The sequence below is a fragment of the Sceloporus occidentalis genome, unplaced genomic scaffold (assembly GCF_023333645.1).
Source record: "Sceloporus occidentalis isolate IW3139 unplaced genomic scaffold, rSceOcc1.0.p SCAF_3, whole genome shotgun sequence".
Lineage (NCBI taxonomy): Eukaryota > Metazoa > Chordata > Lepidosauria > Squamata > Phrynosomatidae > Sceloporus > Sceloporus occidentalis.
The window spans coordinates 1,490,202-1,506,532 of NW_028316983.1; the positions used below are offsets into that span (position 1 = coordinate 1,490,202).

At 45.3% G+C, this 16,331-nt stretch overlaps 1 protein-coding gene across 4 annotated transcripts in view; it reads left to right on the top strand.

Moving 5' to 3' along the window:
• The first annotated feature begins 507 nt into the window (after positions 1-507).
• LOC149315409 (papilin-like) overlaps positions 508-16,331 on the top strand; it is a 67,659-nt gene continuing 51,835 nt past the window's right edge. For all 4 annotated transcript variants that reach the window (XR_016280361.1, XR_016280360.1, XR_016280362.1 and 1 more), the window contains exons 1-9: positions 508-586; positions 747-890; positions 5,406-5,573; positions 6,991-7,158; positions 7,821-7,988; positions 8,964-9,131; positions 10,160-10,327; positions 13,576-13,743; positions 15,653-15,820. Coding sequence is in view for 1 of the 4 variants with exons in the window: in XM_089513414.1 (XP_089369540.1) it covers positions 571-586; positions 747-890; positions 5,406-5,573; positions 6,991-7,158; positions 7,821-7,988; positions 8,964-9,131; positions 10,160-10,327; positions 13,576-13,743; positions 15,653-15,820 (1,336 nt within the window). In the remaining 3 variants the exon portion in view is untranslated. The remainder of the gene's footprint in view (positions 587-746; positions 891-5,405; positions 5,574-6,990; positions 7,159-7,820; positions 7,989-8,963; positions 9,132-10,159; positions 10,328-13,575; positions 13,744-15,652; positions 15,821-16,331) is intronic.

Here is a 16,331-nt window from a genome sequence, read left to right on the forward strand (position 1 = left end):
ATTGCATACTGATATTCCACACTAACATTACTGTTCTTCTGAATTCTATATATCTCCCAGCTTCCCCGGTCCTTGCTTTACCCATTACATCTCCTTTCAAAGGGGGGCTGCAGACAGAGCTAGTGACTTGTGGGGCTTTCAACATACACTGTGTAACTCTTAATCTCTTTTCCAGAGAAGGATGGGACATGTCCCGAATGCTCAGAGGCCTCCGGGGAGCCCAACGTCTTCTGCTCTAAAGACACCGACTGCCCAGGCGACTTGCGCTGCTGCAGCTGTGGCTGTGGCCAAAAGTGCATGCTCCCAGTTGAAGGTAGGGGGGGGTGGCCATCAGAGGAAGAGAAGGGCTGGATCAGCCCAAGTAGTTGTCAGGGCTATCATTCCAGAACCCAGAGTAGAATCAAAGAATCATAGAGCTGCTTTGCTGCCATCTCCTCTCTAACAGCAAACCCCGGCTACTGCCCAAAGTTCAACTCCTCTGAGATCACCATCTGCCTGGCCAACTGCACCACGGATGAAGAATGTGGGAGCGGAGAGAAGTGTTGCTCCAGGGGCTGCCTTTTGACCTGCATGCCTGCTCAGCCAGGTAAGGTTGTCTATTACAACAGCCTGACATGGTAGGCCATGCTGCATTCCCATCTCAATAGTCCAGGTGGAGGAACTAAAGCTCTTTGGACTTGTCACATACCAAGTAGTGCATGAACCTTCTTGGTGGATCTTGAAGCCGATCTTCCTCTTGGTCTCAGCTCACCCAGGCATGTGCCCTCGGAAAGAAGCCCTGCCATCCAGGGCCCGTTGTAGGAACTCTTGCAGCGATGACCGGGAGTGCGACTCCAGCCAGAAATGCTGCTTCTCCGGTTGTGGACTCAAGTGCATGGACCCAGAAACAGGTACCTTGGGACCCCAAATCCACAGGACCCTTCTCTTCACACGCAATGTCAAGACTTCAAGATAGCCCCTAGATTTCCTTCCTGGACTTAGAACCATAGAATCCTAGAGACTGAAGGGTCCCTCTTGTCCATGGCTACCATGTCCCACTCTAAACCCTCTATTCCCCAGCTGCTTAATTCATTCCTCATAGTAGCCATGTTCCACTGTCAAACAGCTTTTACTCTCACAAAATTCTTCCAAACGTTGAGGTGGAATCTCTTTTCCTTGGTTTGCATCCACTGCTCCGGGTCCTATTCTCTGGAGCAGCAGAAAACAAGCTTGCTCCCTCCTCAAGGTCTCCAGAGCTTCCGTGGACTTTGTTAGACTGGATCATTTTGAGTCTGTGAGTACTGAGGAAGTGGACAAGATTCTTCGAAGTGTTAGGAAGACGACCTGCTCTCTCAATCCCTGTACCTCATGGCTGGCAGCTCAGGGGGGGACGACCATAATTCCTATGTTGTGCTGCATAATCAATTCATCTTTTGGGGAAGGGCAGTTTCCATCTAGCTTAAAATTGGCCGTTGTAAAACCACTGCTAAAAAAGCCCTCCCTAGAACCCCTGATTCGCAATAACTATTGGCCTGTTTTGCTGCTGCCGTTTTTAGGGAAGGTGATCGAGAGAGCGGTTGCCTTCCAGCTTCAAGCGATCTTGGATGAAACGGATTTTCTAGACCCATTTCAAACCAGCTTCCAGGTGGGCTATGGAGTTGAGACTGCCATGGTCGCCCTGGTTGATGATCTCTGTCTGGGCATGGACAGGGGTAGCGTGTCCCTGTTAGTGCTTTTGGACATCTGAGTGGCTTTCGATACCATTGACCATGGTATCCTTCTGGAACGCCTGAGGGAGCTGGCTTTCGGGGGCACTGCGCTCCAGTGGTTCCGTTCCTACCTTTCGGGTAGATTCCAGATGGTGCAGCTGGGGGACTGTCGCTCCGATAAGAGGGTGCTTACATCTGGTGTCCCTCAAGGAGCCATTCTGTCCCCCATGCTATTCAACATTTACATGAAACCGCTGGGAGAGATCGTCTGGAGACACGGGGCGCGGTGTTATGAATGAATGAATGAATGAATCTTTATTTGTATACCGCTATTCCAATGATCACAGCGGTTTACAATCAGTTAAAATATGATACAACAAATCCATTAAAAGAAATCCCCCCACATTAAGCAATAAAATACAACAATAAAAATATCCATCATTCAATCACCTTTTAAAACCATTAAAACTAATAACAACAATAACCCCAAAGACATCCATTACATTACAATTACAACAGCATAAAGGAGAAGAGTGGAATTAAGGGACATGGGGGAAAGCAAGGCGGAAAAAATGAGTCTTTAGGTTTTTTCTAAAAGACTCTAGGGAGGGGGCTGAGCGGAGCTTAACAGGGAGAGAGTTCCAAGCCTGCGGGGCCGAAGCAGAAAAAGCCCTATGTGCAGACATCACATATCTCGTGTCAGGAACTCTCAAAAGCTGTTTCCCACCCGACCGGAGAGTGCGGGGCGGATTGTATGGGGAGAGGCGGTCCTCCAAGTACCCTGGGCCCAAGCCATTTAGGGCTTTATAGGTTATAACCAACACCTTGTATTGCGCCCGGAAGCCAATTGGCAGCCAGTGTAGGTCCTCCAGTACCGGTGTTATATGACTGGCTCTGGAGGTACCCGTAACCAGTCTAGCCGCCATGTTCTGAACCAATTGAAGCTTCCGAGTTTGGTACAAGGGTTGCCCCATGTAGAGCGCATTACAGAAATCCAATCGAGAGGTTACCAGTGCATGTACCATTGTTTCAAGGTCCCCCCGGCCCAGGTAGGGTCGCAGCTGGCATATCAACCGAAGCTGATAACAGGCGCCTCTGACTGTCGCATCCACCTGAGAAGTTAGGTGGAGCGACGAGTCCAGAAGCACCCCCAGACTACGAACAGTGTCCTTTACAGGGAGCGTGACCCCGTTCAGGACGGGTGGAAAAATTTCCATCCCTGGACCAGGGGAGCCTATCACCAGTACTTCTGTTTTCTCTGGATTCAGGCTGAGTCTGTTTTCCCTCATCCAGCCCATTACTGAGTCCAAGCAGGCGTTGAGCGGAGAGATGCCATCCCTAGTCACTGCATCAGTCGGAGACACAGAGAAGACTATTTGGGTGTCATCAGCGTACTGATAACACCGCGCCCCGTGTCTCCGGATGATCTCTCCCAGCGGCTTCATGTAAATGTTAAATAGCATAGGGGACAAGATCGCTCCCTGAGGGACCCCAGATGTGAGGGCCCTCTTATCGGAGCGACAGTCCCCCAGCTCCACCATCTGGAATCTACCCGAGAGGTAGGAACGGAACCACTGCAAAGCAGTGCCCCCGATACCCAACTCCCCCAGGCGCTCCAGAAGGATACCATGGTCGATGGTATCGAAGGCCGCAGAGATGTCCAAGAGCACTAACAGGGACACGCTACTCCTGTCCATGCCCAGTACGCTGATGACACCCAAATATGTTTCTCTGTGTCTCCGACTGATGCAGTGACTAGGGGTGGCATCTCTCCTCTAAATGCCTGCTTGGAGTCGGTAATGGGCTGGATGAGGGAAAACAGACTCAGTCTGAATCCAGAGAAAACGGAAGTACTAGTGATAGGCTCTCCTGGCCCGGGAAAGGAGATTTATCCACCTGTCCTGAATGGGGTCACGCTCCCCTTGAAGGACTCAGTGCACAGTCTGGAGGTGCTTCTGGATTTGTTGCTCCACCTTACATCTCAGGTGGATGCGACAGACAGGAGCACCTGTTATCAGCTTCGGCTGATAAGCCAGCTGAGACCCTACCTGGGCCGGGGGGACCTTGAAACGGTGGTACATGCTCTGGTAACCTCTCGGTTGGATTTTTGTAATGCGCTCTACATGGGGCAACACTTGTACCATGCCCGGAAGCTTCAATTAGTACAGAATATGGCAGCAAAGCTGGTCACTGGATGCTCCAGGACCAGCCATTTAACACCTATCCTGCAAGATCTACATTGGCTGCCTATTCGCTTCCAGGCGCAATACAAGGTGTTGGTTATGACCTATAAAGCCCTAAATGGCTTGGGCCCAGGGTACTTGGAGGACCGCCTCTCCCCATACAATCCGCCCCGCACTCTGAGATCGGCCAGGAAGCACTTGTTAAGGGTTCCTAAGTCAAAATACACCTTGACTGCACAAAGGGCGTTTTCCATCTCGGCCCCGCAGCTTTGGAACTCCCTTCCCGATGAGCTCCGCTCCGTCACCTCTCTTGATCTCTATAGGAAGGAACTAAAGACCTTTATCTTCCAACAAGCTTTCCCCCATGTGTCCTGACTTCATGCTGTTCTCTCCTGTTAGACAATGGTCTCATACAGCTAGTTTGTTCTTTTGTCTGGCTTTTTATGCTGTTCATATTTTTATAGTGTTTTAACGTAATGAGCTGTTTTTATGATGTTTATATTGTATGTTTTATATTCTGTTTTGTATTCCCTTTTGCTTTGTTGTAACCCGCTTTGATCTACCCTGGAAAAGCGGGCTATAAAAAAATATATAACTCCCCTTCAAATATCTCCTTGGAGGTCTTTAAACAGAGGCTAGATGGCCATCTGTTGGGGATGCTTTGATTTGGATTTCCTGCATGGCAGAACGGGGTTGGACTGGATGGCCCTTGTGGTCTCTTCCAACTCTATGATTCTATGATTCTATGATTTAAACAGGGCAATCATGTCCCCCTTAACCTTCTCTTCTCCAGGATACACATACCCAGCTCCCTAAGTCTTTCCTCATAGGGATTCATGGTTTCCAGACCTTCCACCATTTTGGTCACCTTTATCTAGTTATGCTCCAGCTTCTCAATCTCCCTCTTGAACTGTGACGCCCAGAACCTCTTTTCTGACGTCTGAAAAGTCTGGTAGCATTTCAGTTCTACAAGATTGGGGGGGGGGGGGGAGGAGTTAGGTATTTTGTAAAAAGTAATACAAACTATGACAAGGATAGTTTTTTGTGGGTTTTTGGGCTCTGTGGCCATGTTCTAGAAGAGTTTCTTCCTGACGTTTCGCCAGCCACAGATGATGGCAAAATGTCAGGAAGAAACTCTTCTAGAACATGGCCACATAGCCCAAAAAACTCAGGAAAAAACTATGGATGCTGGCCATGAAAGCCTTCGACTATGACAAGGATGTCAAAAATGTATTATATCTAGTGTTCACATTGCAATAAAACAATCAGATACCATGAACACTAAACTTTCCATAGAAACATAAAATGCATGCAATAGAAATCAAAGTCCAATACTCATTGGAAATAATAACTATCAGTGTCTGCAACTGTGCAAGTCCTGAAAGGATCAAGCATGTACATTTCTGTCCTGAACCACTCCAACCCTTGGGCCTCAACCCTCCAGAGTCATGAGAGGCCTTCTTCAAAACCATTCTCCTCCCCCAGAAAGCCATTAAATCCCTTTTCTCCTTTCCCCCTCCATATCTGTGTACAGATATCTGCAAATTCCCTGTGGAGAAAGGTCCATGCAAAGCCTACATGCCCATGTTTTACTACTCATCTAAGACCAAAACGTGTGAGATGTTCATATATGGAGGCTGCGGAGGAAATGAAAACAGGTTCCCTACTTTGGAGATGTGCCTCTCGACCTGCAAGTACCGAGGTGAGGGAAAGCGGGACGGAAACTGAACCCACAACATTATGCACAATCTCTCCCTCCGCTTTGTTCACATTAGTACAAAAAGGATTCTGTATGGGCTGTATGAGAGGGAGTCCATGTGGAGATGGCACCATGAATTGCTGCACTGGGTGACACCAACGCCAGTGAGGCCACTGGTTCCTAGGACCCTCTGGAGTCACCCAAAGGGTAAAAAACAACAGCCCCAGACAGCCTTCTCCCTCCAAATGCCCAAATTCCACTTCTTGCTGAGAAGATTGGTATTTGGAGTGTTGAATGATGTAAAGTGCCAGTAGAGGCTATTTACAAGATGATTAGGTGCTCCTGAATTCATTTTTATATGGCCAGTTAAAAGATGGTCCAGGGGATATGGATGGGTTGGGGATCATGCAACCATAGAGTTGGAAGAGACCCCATGATCCGTCCAGTCCAACCATATTCTGCCAGGCAGGAATCAAACCACCTCCGAGAGATGGCCATCCAGCCTCTGTTTAAAGACCTCCAAGGAGGGAGACGCCACTACACTCCGAGGAAGGAGTGTGTTCCACTGTCAAACAGCCCTTACTGTCAGGAAGTTCCTCCTAATGTTGAGCTGGAATCTCTTTTCCTGGAGCTTGCATCCATTGCTCCATTGGATCCTGTTCTCTGGAGCAGCAGAAAACAAGCTTGCTCCCTCCTCAATATGACATCCCTTCAAATATTTAAACAGGGCTATCATCATATCACCTCTTCACCTTCTCTTCTCCAGCTAAACATCCCCAGCTTCCTGAGTCTCTCCTCATAGGGATTTATGGTTTCCAGACCCTTCAAGATTTTAGTTGTCCTCCTTTGGACACATGGCTCCAGTTTCTCAATGTCCTTTTTGAATTGTGGTGCCCAGAACTGGACACAATGGCCCATTACAGACGGGCACTTTAGTACGCGCTCCGCGCATGCTAGGGTTAAAAAGGGGCGTCCTTTCCGGACGCCCCCAACCCTAGGACGCGCGGAGTGCACACAAAATGGTGGCGGCCGTTCCAAACGGGTGCTCTGTAACCCGCCAATATTCCAGGTGGGGCCTGACCAAAGCAGAATACAGTGGCACTATTACTTCTCTTGATCGAGACACTATACTTTTATTGATGCAGCCTAAAATTGCATTGGCCTTGTTAGCTGCCGCATCACACTGTTGACTCATGTTCAACTTGCCATCTACTAGGACTCCCAGATCGCTTTCATATGTAGAAGTCTCTCCTTAAGCCAGGTGTCCCCCATCCTTGAAGAGGGATGGCAAAAGCAGCTTTGGAGGGCCACATCTATAAAGAGATTAAGTAATCTACATCTGGCCTCAGGACCACACTCTGCCCACACTACACTACAAGCTCTCCGACAATCTCCTCCTTCCTGTTCTCTTGTTTTCCAGATGTCTGCAAGCTGCCCATGGATCCAGGTGGCTGCGACAGCCACAAGATCACATACTACTACAACTACACTAGCAAAACCTGCAAAAGTTTCACCTACAAGGGCTGCAAAGGCAACGAGAACCGATTCCGGACCATAGAGCAATGCCGAAGCACCTGCTTCTACCCTGGTTAGACCATGGCAAGGGATGATGGGAGTTGCAGTTCTACCTACAGGGAGGGCATAGTCTTGGGGAAGGCTACTCCAAGGAGGCAATGGCCTGGTTTTAATTATTAGCTTTCCACTAGAGTAGGCCTATTGAATCAGTGGGGTTTTATCTATGGGTTGATTTAATGGGGATGCTCTAGTTGGAGGTCCATCAAAGCTCTAGGTCTCTCTCTCTCTCTCTCTCTCTCTCTCTCTCTCTCTGCCCTCAAATAGCCTTTTGACTTGTGGCAGCCCCATCAATTGCAAAAGGTTTTCAGAGGCAAGGAATCCTCAGAAGCAGTTTTGTTGCTTCCTTCCTCCGGAAGAAAGATTACAGCACTTAGAATTCACTGGCAGTTTTCCATCCAAGGACTAACCAGGGGTGGCCCTTCTTATCGTCCAAGATCAGATGGAATCTGGTGCCGTGTAGGTGTGCACATGTGTCTCTTAATGCCACCCATTGACTTACAGCAACCTAATGGATTTCAGAGGATTTTCTTAGGCCAGGAATCCTCAGAGGTTGTTGGTCTCCCCTCCAAGGATTAACCAGGGCTGACCCTTCTTAGCTTCCCTGGTGCCTTTTAGGGTATTTACACCTTTTAAGATCTAAGACTCAGGGTTTTGTTTCTCCTTCCGCAATTGCAGAAATCTGCAAGCTGCCTGCGGATCCTGGGCCTTGCAGGGCCTACATGCCCATGTACTACTACAACCACCACAACAAGTCCTGCACGCTCTTCGTTTATGGGGGCTGTGAGGGCAACGCCAACCGGTTTCCCACTCTGCAGCAGTGCGAACAACATTGCTGGCACCCAGGTAGGCAAGACGGTGGCGGTCGTTCCTATGGGGCAGGGCTGAAGAGGGGCACCATGACAGTCCCATGAATAGCAGCAAGGAGTACAATAAGCAAGCAGGCTTGAGATGATGGGAGAAAGTGGATGGGGAATTTAATTCCTTCTGGATGCTCAAAAAGGCTGTGGCAGCTTCCAGAAGCAGCTCCATGTTTGTGTGGATTTGTGGGTGCACCATTGAGTTTAATGGCAGCTCCTCATCTCTAACTGCAACGCCGGCAGAGCAACTCCTGGTTCTGCGGGAGCCATCCAGTTGCTGAACTTCCTATTCAGCAGATTAATTTAAAAAACGAGACTTATAACCGGATTTCTAGGAGCCGACTGGGAAGGAAAACATAGTTTATTATTGCTGCAGCGTTCCCAGAAGAAAGCATCCAAATTCTGGGGCCCCTATGGTACTTTGAATACAGAAAACTACAAATCACATTTCATTGGTTGCAGATAAATTAAATGTATACACCCCTTTACATTTCATTGGATGCTCTAACATATGTCTCTATCCCTTATGGGGTATCTATCAGTCAAACTATTATCTTGCAATACATACTTTATTTGGGCCAGAAACTTGAATTAGGAGCCATTTCCAAATTGTTTTACATTTCAAAGCAGAGGATCTGACCTGACCTGAATTCCATCAGTCCTAACAACCTTTGCTCTCAATACATTTCAGTACTATACTTTTCAACTCCTGAGCATAAGTAAAATTGCAGTTCAGATCTACCCTCTACAAGGTTAAGCACCCGGATGGCTCCTGTACAGACTGGAAGCAGCTGCAGCCCAGCTGCCATTAAAACCAAAGCACCGCCATTGAAACCGAGGGTGGATTCACCTTCCCACCATCCACTTCCCTTGAAACACACATTCCAGCTTCCAAGTAGCAAGGACTGAAGACCTGGGTTCCACTAGACTCCTGAATCCTGTCTTGTTCCTTGCCTCCCAGATATCTGCGTGCTGCCTCCAGAAACTGGACCCTGCCACGATTACTCTGGCCAGTATTACTATTCCCCAGCAGAGAAGAAATGCCTGCCTTTCCCTTATGGGGGCTGTGATGGCAATGCCAACCGCTTCCCCACCATCGAGGAATGCATGGAGACCTGCAGCAGGAAAGGTGGGCAAACCCCTCGGGGACTAGCCCCTTCCCTCCAAGTTCTATGTCTTTCTGTAGGACTTCTTTGGCTTTACTGCATGGATATTTACTGATGCATGCAAGGGGCTGCTGAAAAGTTCTCAGCTCAACCAAATCGGGAAGCGCCTAGAGCCACAAAATGTACATGCTATTCCATATATTCCCTCCAGAGTTCAACACACTTGGCATGCCGTTTCTCGAGTTCCTCTAACCCTTCCCTCTCCAAAAATTCTGATGTCTGCTCACTGAAATACTGCTGCTATCACCTCTGGATCATGTGAAAATTTCCTTCCTTTCAAATGCTTTTTAAAGTTAGGGAACAGGAAATAGTCAGATGGAGCAATTAAGTAAGTAAGGGGCTGTAGAGACCGGCACTTTGTGCCTGTACACACACTAGGGCTGAGATAGGGTTACGTGTGCACATGCTCCAAGCCCTTGTTCCACTGCCCTTGATCCATTATGGTGCACACCTGTCCATACAGCGCGTGCCATGATGACATCCATGTGGCGCAGCACCCAAACGGCGCTGTGCGCAAGGGGTGTCATCATGGCATGGAAGTTCATCTATGGTGCCCCTACTGGGATGCAAAAAGAACCTGCCCAGAAGCGGGTTCTTTTTGGTCCTTCCAGAGGCCTCAGCATCTGGTTGCAGCATCCTCCTTCTGGGGCAAAAACAGGCAGCATGGAGCAGCCTATCTGTAAAGCCCCTGAGGAAGCAAATACATAAGTTAATATATAAGCCAATGTAGTGGTTTAAGTGGACTAGGACTCTGGAGACCAGGGCTTCAATCTCCACCTGGCCATGGTAATCCACTGGGTGACGTTGAGCAAGTCACACTCTCTCAGCCTCAGAAGAAGGCAAAACAAACCCCCTCAGAACACAATGGCAGCTCCAGAGCATGGCATGTGCCATGTGGGCACTCACTGTTATGACATAAATTTGCTTCTAACCCAAACGTCCTTTATGCAGAGAGTCCCTCACTTGCCTCCTGTCTGTTCTGGTCCCACAGATGTCTGCACACTCCCTCCTGAGTCCGGTCCCTGCTTGGGATACTTCCCACACTACTATTACAACCCAGCCAACAAGAGTTGCGAGAGGTTTATTTACGGCGGCTGCGGGGGAAACGGCAACCGCTTTGAAACCCAGAAAAAGTGCATCTGGCAATGCAGGAATCCAGGTAAGTCTTCAGATCTGGGACAAGAAAAGTACCCCAGGTGTGGTTTCCAAAACATGATACAAGTGATGCAAGGGAGGCAATTATATAGCCAGCCTACTACAACAGTGGCAGGAAAAAATGAACTCCTTGCAAAGAACACACATTCTGACATACTCCTCCACAATGGCTATCCATTGGCTTATCAGTGTTCCATTACCTAGCAATGGCACAAGAAAGTGGATTTGTGGCCCGAGTTGGAAGGATCCTTCCTACCTAAGGAGTTTATCACACAAAGGAGATTGAAAGTTTATCCCATGAGTATCCCGTAAAAATTGCATAATTACATGAAACGGTTGCACACAACATCACACAAAACCCACCATTAAAGTGGTCACAATGAAGCATTACCGCAAATCTTTTTACTTTCAGGATTTCAGTGATAATGCATTTCCGATATCACTTTATTTGTGCAATTGTCTGTGATAATCATCCACACAATTACTCACCCTTTTCGCTTTATTTGGGGGATGCTTTAAATGCACTTTAATCTCTCTTTAATGCTGAAATTAGCCCCAGTGTGATAAACTCCTAAGACTAGTCAGCATTATTAAACGACTTCTCATTACAGTATGAAATCCAGTCACATGCAATTCACAGGAGTTCAGGCTTTTTGTGCGCATGCGCGCACACACAAACACACACACACACACACACAATTCCTTAAACTCAGCAGAAAGGGACTTCATGGTTTTTAAATCACACTTTAATCTTCTTTAACTTCTGTCACTGTACATTATTGCACATTATTCCATATTTCCACTTTCTGCTACTGCATTGAAACCTTGGCCATCTGGAGTCAAACCCATGCAAGAGAATGGAAATGCAATTAAGGAATTAATGAGTTAACAGGCCAATGGTCATTCACTTATAATCCCTTAATGGGTCGGTGGCTCTGATCATCAGAGCAATGGTGCAAAATTTCTCTTAAAGGTGAGGCTTAAACGTTCGGACCCCAAATCCTGGCCCTTTTCTCCTTCCAGATGTGATGCCAAAAGGCAATCATAAACAACCAGGCAGTGTTTTCCTTTCAAAGTCCAGTCTGTTCCGAATGGGGCTGAGTCCTAGTCTTAGTTCCAGGTAGAGCAAAGGCAGTAAAACATGGTTTTAACTCCTTAAATGGTTTGATTGTTTTTTTAATTTTATATTTCTATATTTTAATGTTCTTATACTGTTCTTAATTGTATTGTTTTATGCACGTTGTTCGGCGCCTTGAGTCCCTACGTTGGGAGAAAGGCGGGCCATAAGAAAATAATAAATGATTATTAAGTCAAGGAGATGACCTTTGAGTGGATTTATCAACCATTGACTCAGTGGCTCTAATCTAGTTGCAGTTAACTCAGACAATTTGGTCCCCTTTCTGCCAAAGGTTTGGGTGCTGTCTGCACTGCAGAAATAATGCAGTTTAACACCACATTAACTGCCCTGGCTCAAATCCCAGCATGGAGCCATGGCAGTTTGAATGGCATCAAACTAGATTAATTCTGCAGTGCAGACGCAGCCTTGGATTCAACCTCCTTCTTAAAATACATTGTGTGTGTGTGTGTGTGTGTGTGTGTGTGTATAGACTCACAGGGCACTGTACAAACAAAATCAATTAAGATAGTATCAAACAATGCAGATTTTTAAGCAGTCAAAATAATTTAAAGAGACACTGAAGCAATTTTAACATGTTCAGAGGCTGAAATAGACATCTTGCCCACCCAACCGACCTCCATGACTTCAACAAGGATCTAACAAGTAGTCAAAAATGTTGAAAAACTGGTCAAAAATGTGTTTCTGAAGTGTGTAAAAACCCTGATAAGGAGACTCTGGGACTGTTGAGGATATCTGCAGTTTGTGACATATTCTGCACAAAATTCACACGTGATTCTTGTGCACATGAAACAGCATTTTTTGTAGAAGAAACATCACTTTCTGTGCAAAGAAGTAAAACTTTGAGATATGTACATTTAAATGTTATTTTTGCAGAATATGCTGTCTCCTGTGCAACCTTTACCCCCCCCCCCAAGAAAAAGCTTTTCTCATGCAAAGAGTAACGTTTAGAGATAGATATATTTAATATTAGTTCTATTTTTGCAGGAAATGTTGTTTCCTGTGCAATCTCCTCCCCCCCAACAAAAAAACCCCAATGGGAACATTTTGCACAGAATAAGTCTAGAGTTGCAGAAAACCCTGCAGTTATCCAAGACTTTCTTGCTGCGGAGAAAGGATGGCTAAAATTACTCATTGCTTCCTTCAAAAGAGAAGTTAAAGGTTTATCACGCTGGGGCTGATTTCGACATTAAAGAGAGATTAAAGGGCATTTAAAGCATCCCACAAATGAAGCAAAAATGGCAAGTAATAGCGCAAATGATTATCACACGCAATTGCGCAAATAAAGTGATATCAGAAATGCATTGTCGCTGAAGTCCCGAAAGTAAAAAGATGCGCATTAATGCTTCTTTGTGAGCACTTTAATAACAGGTTTTGTGCAATGTCCTGTGGAATTGTTATGCGTAATGACACGATTTTTCTGGGATATTCACCGGATAAATTCCCGATCTCTGTCTCTTTCTCTCTCTTTGCCTCCGCTGAATTTGTCTTTTCAGAGAGATATATATATATATATATATATATATATATATATAATTGATTTTGTCTAGAACATATTCTAATACATTTCTTTATTTGACGTATTGTTTACTTCACCATAATTTCAACTTCTTCCTCCTCTTGAACTTCTTCAAGTTCTACATTTAGACATCCTTAGAAAATATACATTTATATATATATTGTTCAGAAAAATATACATTTTATTGAATATTGAATATTGTATTTCATAGCTGTTTTGTTCTGTAACCCGCCTCGATTCTTTTGGGAAAAGGCGGGATATAAATAAATTATATGATCATGATTATGATTATTACTTTATAACGTTGCAACTTTCCAACACGTCGGTTTGTATATATCTCATCCATTTATCTTAAGACACACTCTTCATTATTTGGTATCATATATATCTAAACATTTTGGCCTGATTTTTTAAAACAATAGTTTTCATTATATCAAACCTTTCCTAAATCAGAAATATTGATTATTTCCTATTGACTATCACCAGTCATTTTCTTTTCTCTTCTTCTTAAACTTTGGACCATCTTTTCTTTACAGTAGTTCATTATTGTATCCCAGACTTCGTTCTTTTTGTTTATTGCTTTATCCTTTAATAATAGATATTTGCAAGCTCCCTCCAGAGACTGGTCCATGCGCGGCCGCCATGCTCAGGTACTACTATAACTCTGCTACCAAGACATGTGAGACCTTCTCCTACGGCGGCTGCGAGGGGAATGACAACCGCTTTGAAACGCAGAAAGAGTGTGAACATGCCTGCAAGAAACCCGGTAAATGAAAGTATAAGAGGACCTTCATACTTCTCATATATATATATATATATATATATATATATATATATATACACACACACACACACACACACACACACACACATATATCCCTAAGTAGCCCTGTCCCAAGACTGAGGTCTGCTGGAGGGGCATTCCTCCTTTTTCAGCACAGGGACAGACATTCATTTTCTTTCTTTCTTTCTTTCTTTCTTTCTTTCTTTCTTTCTTTCTTTCTCTGAATTTTTTAAAAATTGAATATAAACACAGGAATGCAATGGTCGCTCCGCATGCGCTGGGTTTGGGGTAAAGGACCCCCATGAATGTGGGAAAACCACAAATTAAAAAAACAACACAACACTATTATTTTCAACTAAGAGAACACCTCTCTAGGGATCTTCAGGTCCTCCAGTGCAACTTTATGGTCAACATCCGTCAGAAGTTGACCACAGAATCACTCTGGAGGACCTCCAAATGCCTAGAGAAGTGTTTTCTTTAGGAATCTCTAGGTTCTCCAGCACAACTCTATGGTCAACCTCTGGTAGAGTTGCGCTGGAGGACCTAGAGATCCCTAGAGAGGACATATTAATCGAAACTGCAAATAATCAAATCCGCAAAAGTCAAATCCACAAATGTGGAAGGCCAGTTGTACAATACTTGCATAACATATATACAGTCGCCCTTCCCTACTTGCAGGGATCTGTTCCAGCCCCCCCCCCCCAGTGAAAATGGCGACTGGCCCATGTGCGAGTCCCATAGAGAATAATGGCGCACGTGGGCGCATGCACCCATTTAAAAGATAGCAGCTCGTCCCTCCCACGAAAAGCAAGACTGCAGACTCCATGTTTGCACATAGGGAGGGACGGATGCATACACATACATATGCAACCATATATATCGATGCCTGTACCTACATACATTATACCCACTATACCATCATACTCAGGCTCATTATTTCTATCTCTTTCTTAATTTCTTTCTTCTTCCACCTTAAAACCTACATACATTCATCTCCATCATTCGTTCTTCCCATCTTCATCCTTCTTTATCAGTATATTTCTCACTTCCTTTTCCATCCTCCATGTCTTCATAATAATAATAACAATAATTTTATTTCTTATCCACTTCTCCTTATGGCTCAAGGCGGGTTACAACATTATCTTACTCAAACTCTCCCAACACTTACTCATACCTTCTTACACCTACACGTACCTTCTCCGTCATTCGTTCTTACTTCCTCCCTGTCAATACGAGCCTGATTCCTGTCTTCTGTATGACTTTCTTTAAGAGTAACATAATTTCATTTCACCCAATTGACCTTCTTTCGTACATATTCCTCAGTAAATCATCTCTTGTAACTTAAACCTACAGACATTACTCCTGCAAATGTCATATATTTACAACTGAGGCCTCACTTTGGAACTTGAGGTCTTGAATCATTCCACAAACTCAATACTGCTGTATCTCCCCATTTTCCTTTTAAGAGATTTATTATTATAGACCATTCCTTGTTAAATTGTTCTATGATTTATATATTAATAATTGTGTTAACTTATCAATATCTATCTTGTTGTAAAGTTCAAACAACTATTCTTCCTGTTTAGGGATATCTTTGTTTTTCCATTTTGGGGCAAATATAATCCTTGCTGCGGTTCCTGTGTAAAATACAATTTTGCCGCATTCCTTCTCCAATGAGGAAAGGCTCTCATTTTCAACCAAGAGCTGAAGAATTCAATGACAGCCAAGGAAAAGCTCTTATCTCTGATCAGCTGCGGAATGGAGATGAGAGCCTTTCCCAGCCTGGAGCACAGAGATGGGGAATAGCTATGGCAGGGGAGGAGATGGGAAGGTCTTTGAGGGTGCAGGCCCATGAGATTCCTTCACCTCTCTCAATCCATCTGCTCTACAGCTATCTGCAGGCTCCCCATGAATCCTGGAGAAGGGGACCATGCGATACCCATGTACTATTATGACCCAGTGGGAACTGTCTGTGAGGAGTTCACATACAAAGGCCACAAGGGCAACCCAAACAGATTTGCAACACTGGTTGAATGCCAGGAAAGCTGCCGAGATCCAGGTAAGAATGGTCACTTTGTCTGGGAAAGGAAGAACACATAGAACCATAGATCCTAGAGTTGGAAGAGACCCCAAGAAGAGCCCTGATCCAGTTCAACCCCGTTCTTCCATGCAGGAAGCCGACACATGGCCATCTAGCCTCTTCTTAAAGGAGACTCCATTACTCTCTGAGGAAGGAGTGTGTTCCTCTGTCAGACAGCCCTTACTGTCAGGATGTTCCTCCTAATGTTGAGCTGGAATCTCTTTTCCTGGAGCTTGCATCCATTGTTTTGTGTCATGTTCTCTGGAGCAGCAGAAAACAAGCTTGCTCCCTCCTCACTATGACATTCCTTCAAGTATTTAAACAGGGCTATCATATCACCCCTTAACCTTCTCTTCTCCAGACTAAACATCCCCAGCTCCCTAAGTCTTGTCAGGCATTTGAAGGGTTAAAACACAGCACACAGGGAAATGCTTGATGTGTGTGTGTTTGGCCATGAGCATTCAGCAGAGTGGTAAGGCTGATCAGCACA